Source organism: Sminthopsis crassicaudata, chromosome 4, assembly GCF_048593235.1.
Source record: "Sminthopsis crassicaudata isolate SCR6 chromosome 4, ASM4859323v1, whole genome shotgun sequence".
NCBI lineage: Eukaryota > Metazoa > Chordata > Mammalia > Dasyuromorphia > Dasyuridae > Sminthopsis > Sminthopsis crassicaudata.
The window spans coordinates 167156171-167172432 of record NC_133620.1 but is presented as its reverse complement, the minus strand read 5'-3'; the positions used below and the strand labels follow the sequence as shown (position 1 = coordinate 167172432).

The following is a 16262-nucleotide window of genomic DNA, read 5'->3' as shown; positions in this document are numbered from 1 at the left end:
TCTTTCTCCCCACAGCATGAATTCAATAAAACAGAGATTCTACAAGTAACTTAAATTTTTTACTCTAAAACTTTCACTAGTAAGAATATTTTAATAAAGTCAGAGACCCTAAATTAAAATCTTGCATCTATTACTTATTGTGTGATATTGGGCAAATCCCAACTCTCAGGGTCTTGTCTTTAACTGTACAACAGGGGGATTTTTGAGATGACTTTGAAGTTCTCTTCTATCTCAAAAACTGTAATTTCTGTTCAAAGAGGGTTGAATTCTCACATAATGTCTTTTGGATCCCCATCTAATTGCTAAGTTTTGACAAAGGGGAAGAAGGCAAAGATCTTAGTAATTGCAGGTTTATCCTAGAGGTAAAAAACAAACAAAAAAAAAACCCTAGAGGAACAAAAGACATTACAATTAGTAATGGTACTATAAGCCCTCAAGTAATATTTCTACGAATCAAGTAATAGTTTATTGGTAAATGAATACTCAACTGTTTGAGTATATTGTGCACTTTACAATTTCAGCTTTTGGCAGGGTACACTTTCTAATGAGAAAAGGCTCTCCATATATCCTAATCAGAGTGAATTTGCTTTTATTAATTTGTCAGTCAAGTTTGGTTGTAATTAAATTGAACTATGCTGAAACTTTCACTGAGACTTTTAAGATCTTGTAACATTCATATTTAGGCCTTTTCATTAAGTAAAGAAATCAATTGTTATTTTAAGTCAAGCTCTGGAATGCTCTCCTTCATTGGAATGGATATATAACACCATGTCAGATGAGATGAGGGCACTGAAGGTCAGGAAACAAAGCAGTTATGAAACTTGCAAAATGGAGCTGGTGGTGATGAGATCAGAAGTGGAGTCATAAGCAAAAAAAGAAAATTAATTGGACACAGATACCAGTACATCATGGTGGGAATTCTTAACTCCATGAAGATTCCACAACTTGGAAATACTCAGGAGCTGAAAGAAGACTTGGTGAAGAGAATAGCTTGCACCAGCAGCAAAGCTGCTTGAAGAGACTAAATCGGTATACTCATACTGCTGAGAGGGAGTCCTGAATAAGGCTGGCTTGGAGACCTCTGCCAGGTGAAAATTGAAAACAGCTACCTGGCTAGTGAGTACTAGAGATGAAAAAGAAGCATATAGTTCTCTGGTTGGAGCATTTCCTTGGCAGTTGATCTTCTGGTATATTTTGATACTCTAGTAGCTGCTTATAAATTATATTATCATCTACCTTCCCAAGACTAAATAGAATAAAGGACATCATAAGGATCCTGTTTAAATGATCTATTGACTGAAGTAATTGTCTTTAGTAATTTTGTAGGAAAATGTTGATGTCATCATCAGGACTAAAAGAGGTGTTGATATATACATGAATGTCTTTTGGTAAGATGGACAGATGGTCCTGTAGGTGGCATATGGAGTACATGTCTTATGTGATTTAGAGATAATATTGTTCCCTAGTAAGTGGAAACATCAGGCACATAGTTATCTATATTGATGATGACAATGATGATTACAAATGAAGGAATATTTCTAAATAAAATTTACTTCAAAGTGGTGGCAGTTACTTCCAAATAACTTGGGTAAGTATTGAGAAACTAACTTGTCCTACTCATTCCTTTCCTGAAATTATATTTCCTAAACCATCACAACTGCTGTTTCTGCTCACACTTTGGCTACTACAGAACATAATTATTTTGGACTACTGTGTATAAAGCATTCTGCATAAATCTGTTATACACATAACTTCTACAAAGACTTTCATCTGCAAGTAAGTCTTCTAGAAAAGAATTTTATCCTGAGGCTATCCAGTTTAAAAGTTCCTTATATATCATATTATAAATGTCTGCTTTTCCTAGTCTTCAGAAAGTCATATCTTTGATTGAGGATTTCATGTGTAAGAAAGCATTGGCAAAAATGAGTACAATTATAAGATTTGTTGTTTAGTTATTATTTGAGAAGGCAAATTACCCAAAGTAATCACTTTTTACCTGTATATTTAATCATAAGACAAAAAAAGGAAAACACTAGGGATATTTTAATAGGGATAATTTTAAAAAGCCATCTATGAACTATAAAAGAATTAAAAGAAAATGTACATAATCACTCAGAGATATCCCTTTCTCCCAATTGGGAATACAATAAAAACAAAACCCATTAAAATCTTGTATAATAAATAAAATTGTCAATATTGTCCATGTCTTTAAAAAAATATCCCATTCTGCTTTTTGACTCCTTTACCTCATTTTAGTAATATGGATAGCTTATTTTATTATTAGTTCTCTGGAAATAAGAAGTCAGCATAATAGTATTCTATCACAATTATATATATATACTCATTGATCCATTCCCCAATTTATGAATACCTTACCGTTCCCATTCTTTGCCACTTTAAAGACTTATCAGTATTATTGTGCATCCTTTGAGTTTGTTTTGCTTAAGATCATTCCTTTTCTTGATCTACCTTTCCTCAAATTCCTCCTTCCATATTTTTCCCTTTCCTTCCTGTTTTGAAGTTGAGTGAAATGTATTTCTAAAGATGAAGGTGTGTTCAAGTGTGAGCCACTACCCTCCTTATTTGTATAGATGTCTACTTGCATATCTTGATTGCGTGAGATAATTTTCTCTAACATTCCTTTCTTTTCCTGCCACCCCCATTGTATTCCTCTTCCCTTCTCCATTATTTTCTTTTTAAAAATTTTTTTCAATAGAATTTTTTCCCCAAATAAAAGATAGTCCACAGCATTCATTTTTGTAAGACTTTGTGTTCCAAATTGTTCTCCCTCACTCCCTTTTCTGCCCCCTCCACAGGATAGCAAGCAATCAGATGTAGATTAAATATGTACACTTTTTTTCAACATCTTTCTATATTTGTCATATTGTTCAAGAAAAATCAAATCAAAAGGGAAAAAATAAGAAAGAAAAAGGCACAAAAAGATGAAAATACTATGCTTCATTCAATCTCCATAATTCTCTCTGGATGGCATTTTTCTATTCCAGATATCTTGGAATTGCCTTGAATTGAATTGATGCATTGTTGAGAATAGCCAAGTCCATCACAGTGTTGATCATCATATAATCTTATACAGTGTTCTCTTGGTTCTGCTTATTTCACTCATCATCAGTTCCTGTAAGTCTTTCTAGGCTTTTCTGAAAGCAGACTCCTAATCATTTATTACAGAACAATAATATCTATATACCATAACTTATTCAACCATTCCCCAACTGATAGGCATTATTTAAAAGATGAGGGATAATGTCGAGTTTTTAAATCTCGAATACCAGACAAGAAGAGCTTGCTGTAAATGGTCTTTTTTTCACACTAAAGTAAGTAAAGTAAGGTTTCCTGTAAGGAAAAGATGTGTTTTGTAAGTTTAAGGAGAGGAAGAACAAAACAATTGGGAAAACCATTGGGTTGAAGGAATTGAAGAGAGCTCTTTGGGAGTAGGGGACTGTGTTTTGCTTTTCTTTGTAGCCCTAGTTCTTTTCACAGTGCCTGGCACATAGTAAGCTCTAAGTATCTATTTATTGACTGAAAGAGATTGATTAATTGGCAGGCTGTGGTATTTTAAGGGACATCAATATGTATAGTGATGCTTCTCAGTATAAAAGTCTAATAGGTAATGGTTACCAGGATCTGGACAAGATGATTCATTGGGACAGAACTAATCTTACAAGAAAGTTGCTGGAGTGATAGTGATACAGGGAGGGGTCTCTACACTGATGGCAATGGAGATCAAAGTATTTGCCAACTCCTTTTCTTGGTTCATTGTTTAGTATTGGAAAGAATTCCATTACTTCTGTAGGGAGCCATGAATGCCAGAAAATGAGAAGAGGACAGAAAGAAAAAATATAGGATATAAATTTTGCTATCTTTAGATTTTTAAAAATAAGTCTGCAATTTTGTGGTGCTGGGATAGAATTCTGGACCTGGAGTCATAAGACCTGAGTTCAAAATCAGCCTCAGACTAAATTTAACAATTGTGTGTCCTTTAAATCGGCATTTGCTTCAGTTTCCTCAACTGTAAAATGGGAACAATAATAACACCTACCTTGTAGTATTGTGAGAATCAGCTGAGATATTTGTAAAAGCACTTAATGAAATGCCTGACACACAATAAGCACTTAATAAATATTGATTGATTGATTGGATTTTTATTGCATTCAGACTGATTTGCAAAAATCCTTCTTGATCATTGACACCAAAACTAAAATGCCGCTGATTCTGAGAATTAACTAAAGTTAAGGGTTAGAAGGTATCACAGAGGCCAATCTAGTCTACTACTTCTCAGAACTCAGTAATGTTAATAAATGACCCCCAGGTCCATAAAAGAATCTGAAATGAAACAGAATCCTCTCACCAATTAAAAGCACTTATTGTCTGAGAAAGACTTGTAGGGGAAAGAAGATCCTATAAGAGAGCAGGAAGAGATAGTTCTCATCTTTTCAGTAGGCAGCAGAAAAGAGGTGAGATATAGTTTCTAGAGATTTTCAGGTGTGGAGCAGGAGTTAATGGAGAGGCTTTCTGTAGACACAGTAAGCCAGGCAGCAGGATATTTACAAAGTTCTAAGCAGTATCTTGAGTCTGTAGCTTCTGCTCAAGGTCGCTTTTGAGTTGATCAAGGCTGGTCCTGTGATTTCTGACAGCTACCCTCATCTCCAGATTCATCTAGAGTTCACTTGTAAAAAGTCACTGGTATGTCAAGGAGCTTTAGATTTCAAAAATCTTCTAATTGGCTTTTTTTTATAACCCCATTGCCCTGCTTCTGTGTAAAGAAGGGAAGTTCTAATAAAAAGTGTAGTCATTGCAGAGCCCATGTTTGCAATAAGAATTCCTCCTATGATATCTTCAATTATTTTTATAATGTATGACCTTCAATCAGGAATGAGGATTCATTACTTTCTGAGGTACTTTCTCATAATTTTGGGAAAGCTCTCTCAGGTTTTTTTCTACATTGAATTAAAATCTTTTCCCTTTGCAACTTCTGTCCATCATTCTTAATTTTATCCCCTGGATCAAGGAGAATGCAATTATTGTTTTTCTACATGACAGTATCTCAGATACATGAAGTCAGATATCATATTTTCCTTTAACCCACATGTGGTTTCTGTCCTTACACTATCCTGCTTACCTCTTCTAGAAACACTTTAACTTGCGTAAAAAGTTACACACTTTGTATTTTTAAAAAATGTATTGTCCATAACTGAGTACATGTGACCCAACAGGGGCAGAATATAGCAGAATATATTCAGAATTCTGGATCTGTACTTCTTAATCCAGCCTAGGGGAACATTTAAAATTTTTTTTGGCTGTCATGTTTCATGTTTACCTCACATTGAACTTACAGTACAATAAAACAATGATCTTTTCTACAGGAACTGTATCTGTCCATTTGTGCTTCCAGTTATGTCTTTGTAAAGTTGTTTTTGAATCTGGATAAACCTCTATATCTATATTTTAAAAACTTCATCATATTGGATTTTGTTCATAAAATTTAACCTGTGAAGGTCATTCTGCAAAAAACTTTGTGTTTTCTTCAGATTTTATAAGAATTACAATCTAGTCATTGATTTTAAATGGTGAATAGAATAGTTTTAAAAACAAATCCATGGTGAACTTAACTGGAGACTATCCTTCAAGTTGGCATTGGCCTACAAATGGCTGTTCTTTGGGTTTGGTCATTTAGTCAATTCTAAATTTGCCTGATTATACCGATATTATCATCTACCTTATGCCTTTCCATTTTATCCAAAAGTATGGCATGAAAAACTTTTGTCAGTAGCTTTGCAAATGTCTAAATACCTTATTCTATATTCTCTTCTGTTCTACCAATATGGATACTTTGATAGATCTATGAGCTTATCAACTTAAATACTCCCTCTTTCCCTTGAAAATGATAACCTTTCTGATGGTACTCCTGGAAGTGCTCTCTAAGGCAGTCCTCACAGAGGATAGCCTATAAGGTTTTCTATTGTCACATTAAAGATTTTCTTCCAGATTTCTTTTGTGGGAAGACCAAGGGAACACTTGGGTTGCCCATTAGTTATCTCTTTCACTATGTCACTGACTGAGCTACCTCTTTCTGGTCACACATCTCTGATATGTTTTATGCTTGCATTCTCCTCATCACTTCTTTATTGATTATGTGCTGAAACCTACTCACACTCCCTATGATCTTTTCATTTTGTCCTTTTGCATAACCTTCAATTTTAACTCTTTGGAGATAAATACCCCATGACTTGAAGCTTTACAGATTTATTAGGTTACATTTTATTGAAAGTATTTTCTTTTTGTGTTAGAATTTTTTGCTTGTGATTCCTATCTTTCCTGGGCTTATTTTCCCCTTTCAGAATTTTAGTGCTTGAAGCCCCTCCTATTCTTCCTTTAGTTTCAGGGGCAGCAAGATAGTGCAGTGGAAAGAGCATCAGCCCTAAAGTAATGAGAGTCTGAAATCAGCTACGGCCTCAGACACTTAATGCTTCCTACCTGTGTGACCCAGAGCAAGTTACTTAACCCCAATTACCTCAACAATAACAACAACAAAAAAATTAGTCTCATCACAGTGTTTTTTCATTTTATTCTTCTATTTGTTATTTTACTTTTTCTAACTAATTATTGAGTTGACAATACAAACAACTGTGACTCTGAAATCATTTTTGTCTGTAATCAGTTACTCTTATTTTTTATCAAGATACACTGAACTTCTTTGATAGATCATTTAAAGTAATGTAATCCCATTTCCTGTGCAAATGCAGGACTCTCCACTATAACTTCTTTGATGGGTTAATGGTTAGTCATCTAACCTTGTCTTGAACAGGTCAAAAAAGGGGGGAGGGAAATTGCTACCTAACAAGGAAAGTGATTCTTTTTAAAGAAAGCTTTTTATTAGGGGCAGCTAGTTGGTATACTGGATAGAGTACCAGCCCTGGTGCTCAGAAGGACTTGAGTTCAAATGTGACCTCACACACTTAACACTTCACACTTCCTGGCTATGTGACCCTGGGTAAGTCAGGCAATTGCCTCAGGGGGAAAAAAAGATAGCTTTTATTGTTAGAAAGATTTTTCTAATATTATTATTTCAGTAGAGGGGTAGGGATAGAAACCAGATTACAGTGGACTAAGAAGTGGGGGATTGGTGGAGAAATGAAGGAAAAAGATGTAGACCACATATATGTCCTAGAAATTTGAAAGTTTTTAAGTTAGAAAAAAAAATTAAAAGGGATTGTTTCATAAACAGAGGAGGGAAAGATAGAAGAAGGTATAATTTGAGGGTACAAAGAAGTCAAAAGTGATACAATTCTGAATATGTTAGGGGAGTTAGCTTTAGAGAGGAAAGATACCATATCTGAATCAAGAAAGACTAAGAAGATGGCCATAGGAACAGATACTTGAAATGGTGAGATGAGTTGGATGAAGACAAGAAGGATAAATCAAATTCTGAAGTCCCGAAGTATATTGAAAATGGGTTTGGAAAGTGTTAAGAATTTGGGAAAGATAAAATAAATGGATGATATGCGATTCAAAGGAAGAAAAGGGTGAGATTGGATCAGTTGTCTGGATGTGGTAGTGAAGAGCCCGGACAATGATGCCTTATCTGACTTACTAGATTGTACCTACTTTGTCACATTAACTCTTTGTATCCCAATGCACAGCAGTCTTTTCTACTTAATATATGCTAAATACATATTTATTGGATTCCACATCTTTTTGATTTAATTATTTAAGCTTATAGTAATTGTTAAAGTATCTTTTTTGCACTTTTATTTTTGTATTCTTTGTTCATTTTTTCACTTAAATCAAATTTAATTCTTAGAATGTTCCCACCACACGCACACACACACAAACTTTACCCAGAGTTTATTCTGAGGAAAAGAGTCTAATTGATAGTTTGCATAGATGCTCTCCTCCCTGCATTTGTTCCCTGTTCTCTGGTAGCAGCACCAAAGTCTGGATAGAATATGCTCTGATAGCTGTAGAATAATATAGAACTGATTACTTAAGATATGATGTGAGTTAGCACTCTGCCATACATAAACTTCTGAATAATGGTGGGGCAGAAGCAAGGAATGTCTTATTTTCTTTTGTACAGGCTGACAGGGAAGTGATAAAGAACATTGCAGCTCTACTTGCACTGATTAAGATGGACCCAATTCCAAGCGTGCTAGAAGAGGGCAGAAGTGAAATGACACCAGATCTCTCATCTGAGAGAATTGTAAATAGTTTTTCTGTTGAAAAAAAGGTGTTAGCTGTCGAAAAGTTGCTGCAGGAAAAGACATTATTACCTAAAGTAAGAGCCCAGGGTAGGGCATTTTGTAATTTATTTTTTCTATGTAAAACTTCATATTTTTGAAAGGCCAGTATATTTTATATCTTGAAATGTTTTAATTATTGATCTTGGGTTTTTATAAATGCTGTTTCTCTATTGAAATATTTCTTTAAAGAAGCACTTTCTCTATTAAAAATATTGTTGCTGTGAAAACAATTTTGTGATGTTTCAAAGATTGGTACTGTTTGCCTCTAATAAAATTAGAAGCAATTAACAAATGGGATTCTTAGTGTGTTTCTTGACATTGACTGAGGGAGGGAGAGTTATATGAGGAAATGAATCTTAATTGATAGTATATCTTTCTGCCAACTGTTAATTTGAATGTTGTCATAGGGCATTTTATATGTTTTAGGTCATTTTAAAAATAAAGCCATCCCTTGGTCTGATTTCAGACTTATGAAATTTATTTTAAGTATTTTGGAAAGCATGTTGAAGGAGAATTTAAGTAGAAATAATTCTGCTTTGAAATTATTTTCACTAAGTTTCTCCTGAAAGTGTGCAATTTTAATTAAATTTTAGATCAATAAAATCATACATTTAATTACCAAATAAGGAAAAACCTGTTTACATACAACTTTATGAATAAACAATCTATTAAACAAAGCAGTCAAAATATGATAAAAGAGGAAGTTAGCTTCTTTAGCTGTAAAACCATAGTCATGCATACATTATATACCAAATAGCCTAAAGCCACAATAGTAATACTTTGAAATGCATTTATCATCCCAGTGGAACATTTTTTTAAAATTGCATTATTATTACCACCCTCTTAATCACAGACAATCAGCATTAAAATTATTTGACAGGTATTCGTGTATGTGTAAATATATATATATATATATATATATATATATATATATATGTGTGTGTGTGTGTGTGTGTGTGTATATAAATATATCTATGTATGTATGCTATTGTGATGCTTATTTAAATTACTTTAGCCAATTTTAGGATTTTTTTTCTTTTTTCTTTTTTTTTTAAAGATACAGAACCGTGGCTCATTAAGGTCTTTGGAAATAGAACTACTGAGTTCAAAGCTATTCATTCTAAAGCTGTTATCATAGAAACACACACATACACAAACACCCCCTAAATTTAAAGTGATAATGGAAGAAATCCCAGGTGTTAATATATTAAAAATATGGATTACTTAATGTATTCGACATGGGTCAAACCATTAGTGTAATATAGAATTTAGTTTGGGACTCAGAATATAAAAGGAACATGAAGAAATTTGAGGAGAATCAGTAGAATAAAAATTATTTAAAAACTATCAATTTTATGAGAATTTATTAGAGACTAGGATTGCTAAATTTAGAATAGCGATATTCTGGGTGCTATATGGGTTATTACAAAGGAAAGGACTAAAATATCTTCTCAGAAATCCTCTGAGAATACAATTAATATTTCAATCACCAAGAGGAATTATCTCATATTAATAATTATAAGGCGCCAGAAAAAGTTGCTAAGGAGAGTGTAATATAGTATCATTGACTATTTTTTCAAATTTTTCATTTTTTTAAACATGGTAGAAATATATGTTAAATCCAATACATGAATACATATTTTTACAGTTGCTGCACAAGAAAAATTAAATCAAACAAGAAAAAATGAGAAGGAAAACAAAATGCAAGCAAACAACAACAAAAAGAGTAAAAATGCTATATTGTGAAACACATTCAGTTCCTACACTCTTTTCTTTCAGTGTAGATGGCTCTCTTCACAAGATTATTGTTGAAGGGAGCTAAGTCCATCAGAATGGATCATGATATAATCTTGCTGTTGCCAAGTACGATTTCCTAATTCTTCTCATTTCACTTAGCATCAGTCCCTATAAATCTCTGCAGGCCTCCCTGAAATCATCCTGTTGATCATTTCTTACAGAACAATAATATTCCATAACATTCATATGCCACAATTTATTCGGCCATTCTCCAACTGATGGGCATCCACTCAGTTTCCAGTTTCTTACCATTACAAAAAGGGCTGCTACAAATATTTTTGCACTTGTGGATCCTTTTCCCTTTTTTATGATTTCTTTGGGTTACAATCCCAGTAGAAACACTGCTGGATCAAAGGGTATGCACATTTTGATAATTCTTTGGGCATATCTCCAAATTTCTCTCCAGAATGGTTGACTCTGTATACTATTCTACCAACAATGTACTATTTATCTTTTAAAATAAATATGTATCTTTTAAAATAAAAAGGTAGTAATATTTATGTGATGGCTGAATATAATTTAGGTTGGAAAAATTAATAGCTTCTTAAAATTCCTTTTAGCATTATGATTCTAGGATTCTTTGACTTGCTCTATTCATTTGGGGTAAAGTAGGCTAATTAAAACACTTTCACAGATTGTTGGAGAAGTAATGAATCCTTCCCCTCCATCACATTCCGTCTGAATCTGCAATTCTCTATATCCCTCTCTTCAGTAAAATATTTTACAACTATAAATAGGGGAAGTTGTGTTTAGGGGTGGGGTGGAGTGAAAGTCATAGAACAATGGAGGTGATGGAATTTATTACTTTTGACTTTTTTGGACAAGGAAAATTTGAAGCTTACTAGGGCATAATTTCTCCTTGGAAGAATCTTTGAGGTCTGGGTAAGAATAACTACTATGATGCCTTCTTAAAAGATTCTTACAAAACTATTTAGATCTTTTCAGTAGTTGTGACCAGATCTTCAGAGTAATTTGCTTTTCTGAATGCTTGAAACCTTGGGGAGGGCATATTATAGGATAGGAGAATAACTAATGAAAGATAGGTGGGATTGGCTGAAGAGATTTTTTTTAACCTTTTTAAAAAAAAAACACAACTAAATATATACAAATAAATATATTTGCTTATTTCCTTGACTTTCTGACATTCCATAAATCAGTTATTCAAAAAACATTTATGAAGCACCTAAAATATACCAGGTCCTAGTTTCCTTCAAAACTAATCTCTCAAACACTTCTCCATCAGGCCTTTCCTCCTCCAAACTTACTAATCACTAATGTCTTATTACCCCCACCCCAAAAAGGTATAGGAAATACAAAGGTGAAAGTGAAACAATCTCTAACTTTAAGGAGTTTATGTTCTATTTAGGGATAAATCTATATTCATATAAATAAGTACAAAATACTAGGTAATTTTGGGAGGGAGGGGCAGAATGAGATACTCATGATTGGACTAATCAAGAAAGGCCTGATGGAGAGGAGAAGTTTGAGCTTAAATTGAAGAGTAACTAGGTTCTAAGAAACAGGTGAAGAAGGAGTACATTCCAGCCTTGGGGAATGCTTTGTATAAATGTATACAGATGAAAGAGGTGAGTTTGTCTGAAGAATGCTAGCATGAAAAAAAGTAATTGATTTTAATTCAAATCATAGTTCTATTTTTTTTCTGATATCAGTGAAGAATAAGGAGAATTAAGAATATAAGACACTCATTTATTTCCACTTCTTTTGATTTTCAAACTTTAGTATTCCCAATTCTTTGTCCTATACTTATTCTCCTCCCTCACACTTAGAAAAGAAATTTAGAGGTGGGTCTTTGGAGGAAGGAAGATTATGTATGTAAAATGTGTGTCAATATGAGAAAATTCTAGGTTCTCAAAGCTATGATACATTTTATTGAACTAGAGATGCTTTGAATCTATAGTTCTAATATTGGATTATATCTACTCTCTGAGAACTAGCCTGTCTTTGACCAGTACAACCCATGAAATAAATCAGTGTACAAAATGGCCCACAGTTTTTGGTGACCCTGTTCCTACTTATATAATGACTATAATATAATACTCTATGTTGCAGTAAGAATATAAAGCATAAAAGCTTAGAAGGAGGACAAAAGGGTTTTAAGAATTGTCATTCATCTAAAATCAGATTTAAGATTGACTATAAATTTAACTAAAGTTATTAATAAATAATAATGTCTATAAGTTAAGTTAGATGATTTTTGTCCCAAGAGAAATTACGTGAAATGCTAATAAAGGAAGAGAAATTTTGATTTTGACATTTGATAATAAGCCAGTACTTATTAAGTGCTTACTCTGTGCTAAGTACTGGAGCTACAAAAATAAAAGAAAATAAGTCTAGTCTTTAAGAAAGTTACTCTGAAATCCTTAAGGGGGAAAATTATTTAGTCCTTTTCAGCACCTTGTTCTAATCTTTTGCTGTCAACCAACACACTGAAGGGAAATATTGTAGCTCAATGGTAGAACAGACTATCTTCAGAGAGAAGTTGGTCAAGTTCAACAATTCAATCCTACTAATACTTACTCAGTACCTATTATATGTAAAGTATTGTGCTCTAGAAAGCCAACACCAAAATTGTCCTTTTCTTCAAGTAGTATATTCAATTGAAGGAATACAACATATAAACATACACAAGATATACAAAATTACATAAAGTCATATCAAGAGGGAGAGGACACTAACAATTGGAAAGATAATAAATTTTGTGTAGAAAATGTCACCTGGGCTATAATTGAAGAAAGGCTTTCCAAGAGCTTTTGTTGTTGAGTCTTTTCAGATATGTCCCACTCTTCCTGACTCCATTTGGGATTTTCTTGGACACAGTAATGGAGTGATTTGTCATTTCCAAGCTCATTTGACAGATTAGGAAACCAAGGTAAACAGGATTAAGTGACTTGTCCAGGGTCGAAGCTGGTAAGTTTCTGAGGCCAGTTTTGAACTCAGGAAGATGAGTGTTTCTGACTCCAGTTCCAATTGGTTCTATTCCTGCATCACCTAGCTGCCATTCAAAGAGGTAGAAGTGGAAAATTCATTCTGGGGAGGGACACAGTGAGGAGGGAACCTGTGCAAAGGAGTCAAGGCAACAGATGGAGTGTCGTGCTTGGGGATTAAGTAGCTGTCAGGCCAGTTTGATTCAAATGGAATATGAGTCATAGAAAATATGTCTAGAGTAGGTGGGAGCCAGATTGTGGAGGGCTTCAAAAGCAATGCTAAGGAATTTGCTTTTTATCTTAGAGGTAAGAGGAAAGACTTTTTTTTTTTTTTTTTTTTTTTTTTTTTTTCTGTAGAGAAATGACATAATTCAGGTCTACATTTTAGTAATATCAGTTTGGCAGCTAAGTGGTGTTTTGAGTATTAGGGGTAGAGACTCGAAGGTAGGTAACCAATTAAGAGGCTGTTTCAAAAGTCCAAACAAAAGGGGATGAAATAGAGTAGAAGCTGTGTGAGTATATAAGTGACATGTGAAGGATGGCGAGAAGATAGAATAGGATGGACAAAACTTGGCGATTGATTGCTGGGAGAGCAAAGGAAAGGAAAATATGAAGGATGATATGGTGTCTGGAATAATGGTGACACCTTCAGCAGAAATTGGGAAGTTTGGAGGAGGAAAGCATTTAGAGGAAAATTAGGATGAATTCTATTTTAGACACATTTAAGTCTCATAGGGATTTGGTGTTAAAAGACTGATGTTCAGATGAACATTTAGGTGTGTATACATCAGTTTTTGAGTTATCCACCTAGAGATCATCAAATCGCTTATAAGATTACAAAAGAAAATACGTAGAAAGAAGTTCTTAAAGAAATACCATACTTTTAGGCAAAGCGATGGTGATCTCACAAAGAAATGGAAAAGGTACTGCTGGCCACTGCTTTTGTCCTGGGAACAAGAAGCAATTTTTTTCATGGGACTTTTGGTTGCTTTGCAATCCCCTAATAAATGTAAGCATTTAATAGAGAACCCTTCCTCCACTCTGAAAATGCTTTACTTAGAAGCCTTTGGTCTCATATTTCTTATCTTTCAAGCCATGTTTTCCCAACATATTTTTACCATCTTCCCTACTACCAACCTGTACACTTAAGTCACTGAGTATAAATTCATAGAAGATATAATTCAAGGTATAAATTCATATAATGTTAGGTTTGAAGCCAAAAGAAAATTTAGATGTCATATACTTTAACCCCTTCATTTTAATAGTGAAGAAACTTAGACCCAAAGTTTTGAAAGACTTGCTCATTATCTCAGATTATTAATGGCAGAGCCAGGATCCATGCTTTTTTTTCCTCTAATTCCAAATCCAATATTCTTTCCATTATGATACTCTGCTGCAAATTAGCTTACATTTTTCATAGAGTTTATTTACTTCTCAATTTTGTGAAGTATAAGTGGATGAAAAAAGTGTAATTGTCTTCATTGTGGTTACAACTTTTATTATGAATAGTGCATGGTGTGGTGAGCAAGTATCTCATGAAATCATGCTTCTTGTCTTTTCTTTTACCACAAAGCCAAACTTGCCAACTTTCCTTTTTTCCCATTGAGGAGAAGAACCTTCTTTTATTTGATTGAATGGTAAGGAAGCTATTCCTCATTGATTTGAAGATTTTTATGTAGTATCTTCTTGTTTCACTTAATTACATAGATTGAGAGGTTATGGATGAATTAGTATATTAGTGGAAGAAGTACTTACTGTATTGGGAGCACAGATCTATAAGCACATTGAAGAAGTATGCAGTTGTTTGTAGCTGTTTGTTTATAGTTGTAGAAAATAATTTCCAAACACCTTATTTAAGCTGGTTCTCCAATTTTAATTGACTGGGAATTGAATATCAACATTTAAAAATCAGAAATATCTGTATTAGTGTGCAAACAGAAAGTGGACTGGTATGCACCTGCATAGTATGTTCCCATCAAGTGTTAGTAAGATAAATGACCTAAAATGAATGTGAAAAAGACTTTTAGTATACTATGATGACAGTCTTGATATTTCACACAATTCTAATGTACTCAGTTATGAATTTCCAATATTCTAGCTATGCTTTCTTTCACTTAACATAATAGGTGGCATTGGAGAAAATACCTTTTCCATTATTAATAACTAATAGTATTAATACTTCTTCCCTGAAGTTCAGCTCAGCTGCTTCATCATGAGTTGTGTTTGTGTGTGTGTGTGTATGTGTATGTGTGTGTGTGTGTGTGTTTGTGGGGGAGGTGATCCTATGTTCTTATAGGCTATTCTAGTTTACTTCAAGCTTGGAATATGGACCTATCAGTGAACTAAATGTGTTTCATCTGAGAATCAAATTAACCAAGTTAATGAAGCTTGTTTTCAGAAAGCTAGCTACCAGGTGGTTTGGAAACAATTGTCTTGGTCACAGAATAAAGGATGGTGAAGAGATGCTGTAATCGACTTTAGTAGGAAAACTTATACTGATGAAAATCATAGACACATAAAGTCCTGAAATAGGTAAGTGCAATATTGTGCATATAAAATAAAAACCTCTACCAGTGAGTGTGTGCTCTCCTTTCTAAAGAGAAGAAAATATAAATGTTGCATCATACTCAATCCAATAAGTGTTTATCAAATGCCTACTACACAAAATAAAGAAGCTTACATTATATTAGAGAGGTAGAGTATACATGCTACCATGTAATTTGTAGAATTACACAAAAGAGGAATGGAAGCCCTCTGAGTGGACCAATTATTGAGCTGTATTGGAGATGTCCAGTACGTGGAAAGTCAATGGCCTATGGAAATAAATTAAGTTGGAAACAATGGTCCTAAATTTCATAGTGTCTACAATCAAATTATCTCTGTGTCCCAGTTTTCCCCCCTAAAACACATTTCTTCTGCTTTTGATGGCTGCTGGTTGCTTCATTTTGTGGAAAGAATTAGAAATCAGAGTATAAGTGATTACAATATGTGACTTTAAAGTTCCCTTCCAGTTATAAACCTGTGACCCTAAGTGTGACCATTAGGGATAATCCTAATAAGCAGACAATTAAATGCTCAAAGAAAACTGTTAACACAGGCTAGTTAACAAGAAAATAACTAGTGTGATTTATTTGTTATCTGTTCTGTCAAAAGATTTTAGAATAGTATAAAGAATACTGACTCTGAAGTCTAAGGGTCAAATGAGATAACATCTCTCTGATGTTTATTACCTGTGTGACTTTAAGCAAATTCACTTGATCTC

The 16262-nt window shown here is 33.7% G+C and overlaps 1 protein-coding gene across 5 annotated transcripts in view; it reads left to right on the top strand.

Annotated features, from left to right (window-relative positions):
• Window positions 1-16262, top strand: part of AKAP7 (A-kinase anchoring protein 7) — a 154800-nt gene that overhangs the window by 98681 nt on the left and 39857 nt on the right. Inside the window, exon 8 of one of the 5 annotated variants that reach the window (XM_074309827.1) lies at window positions 8096-9135. The exons of 3 other annotated variants lie outside the window; for them this stretch is intronic. In XM_074309827.1, coding sequence (XP_074165928.1) covers window positions 8096-8100 — 5 coding nt within the window. In that variant the 3' untranslated portion in view covers window positions 8101-9135. One more of the 5 variants, XM_074309826.1, reaches the window with a different exon arrangement.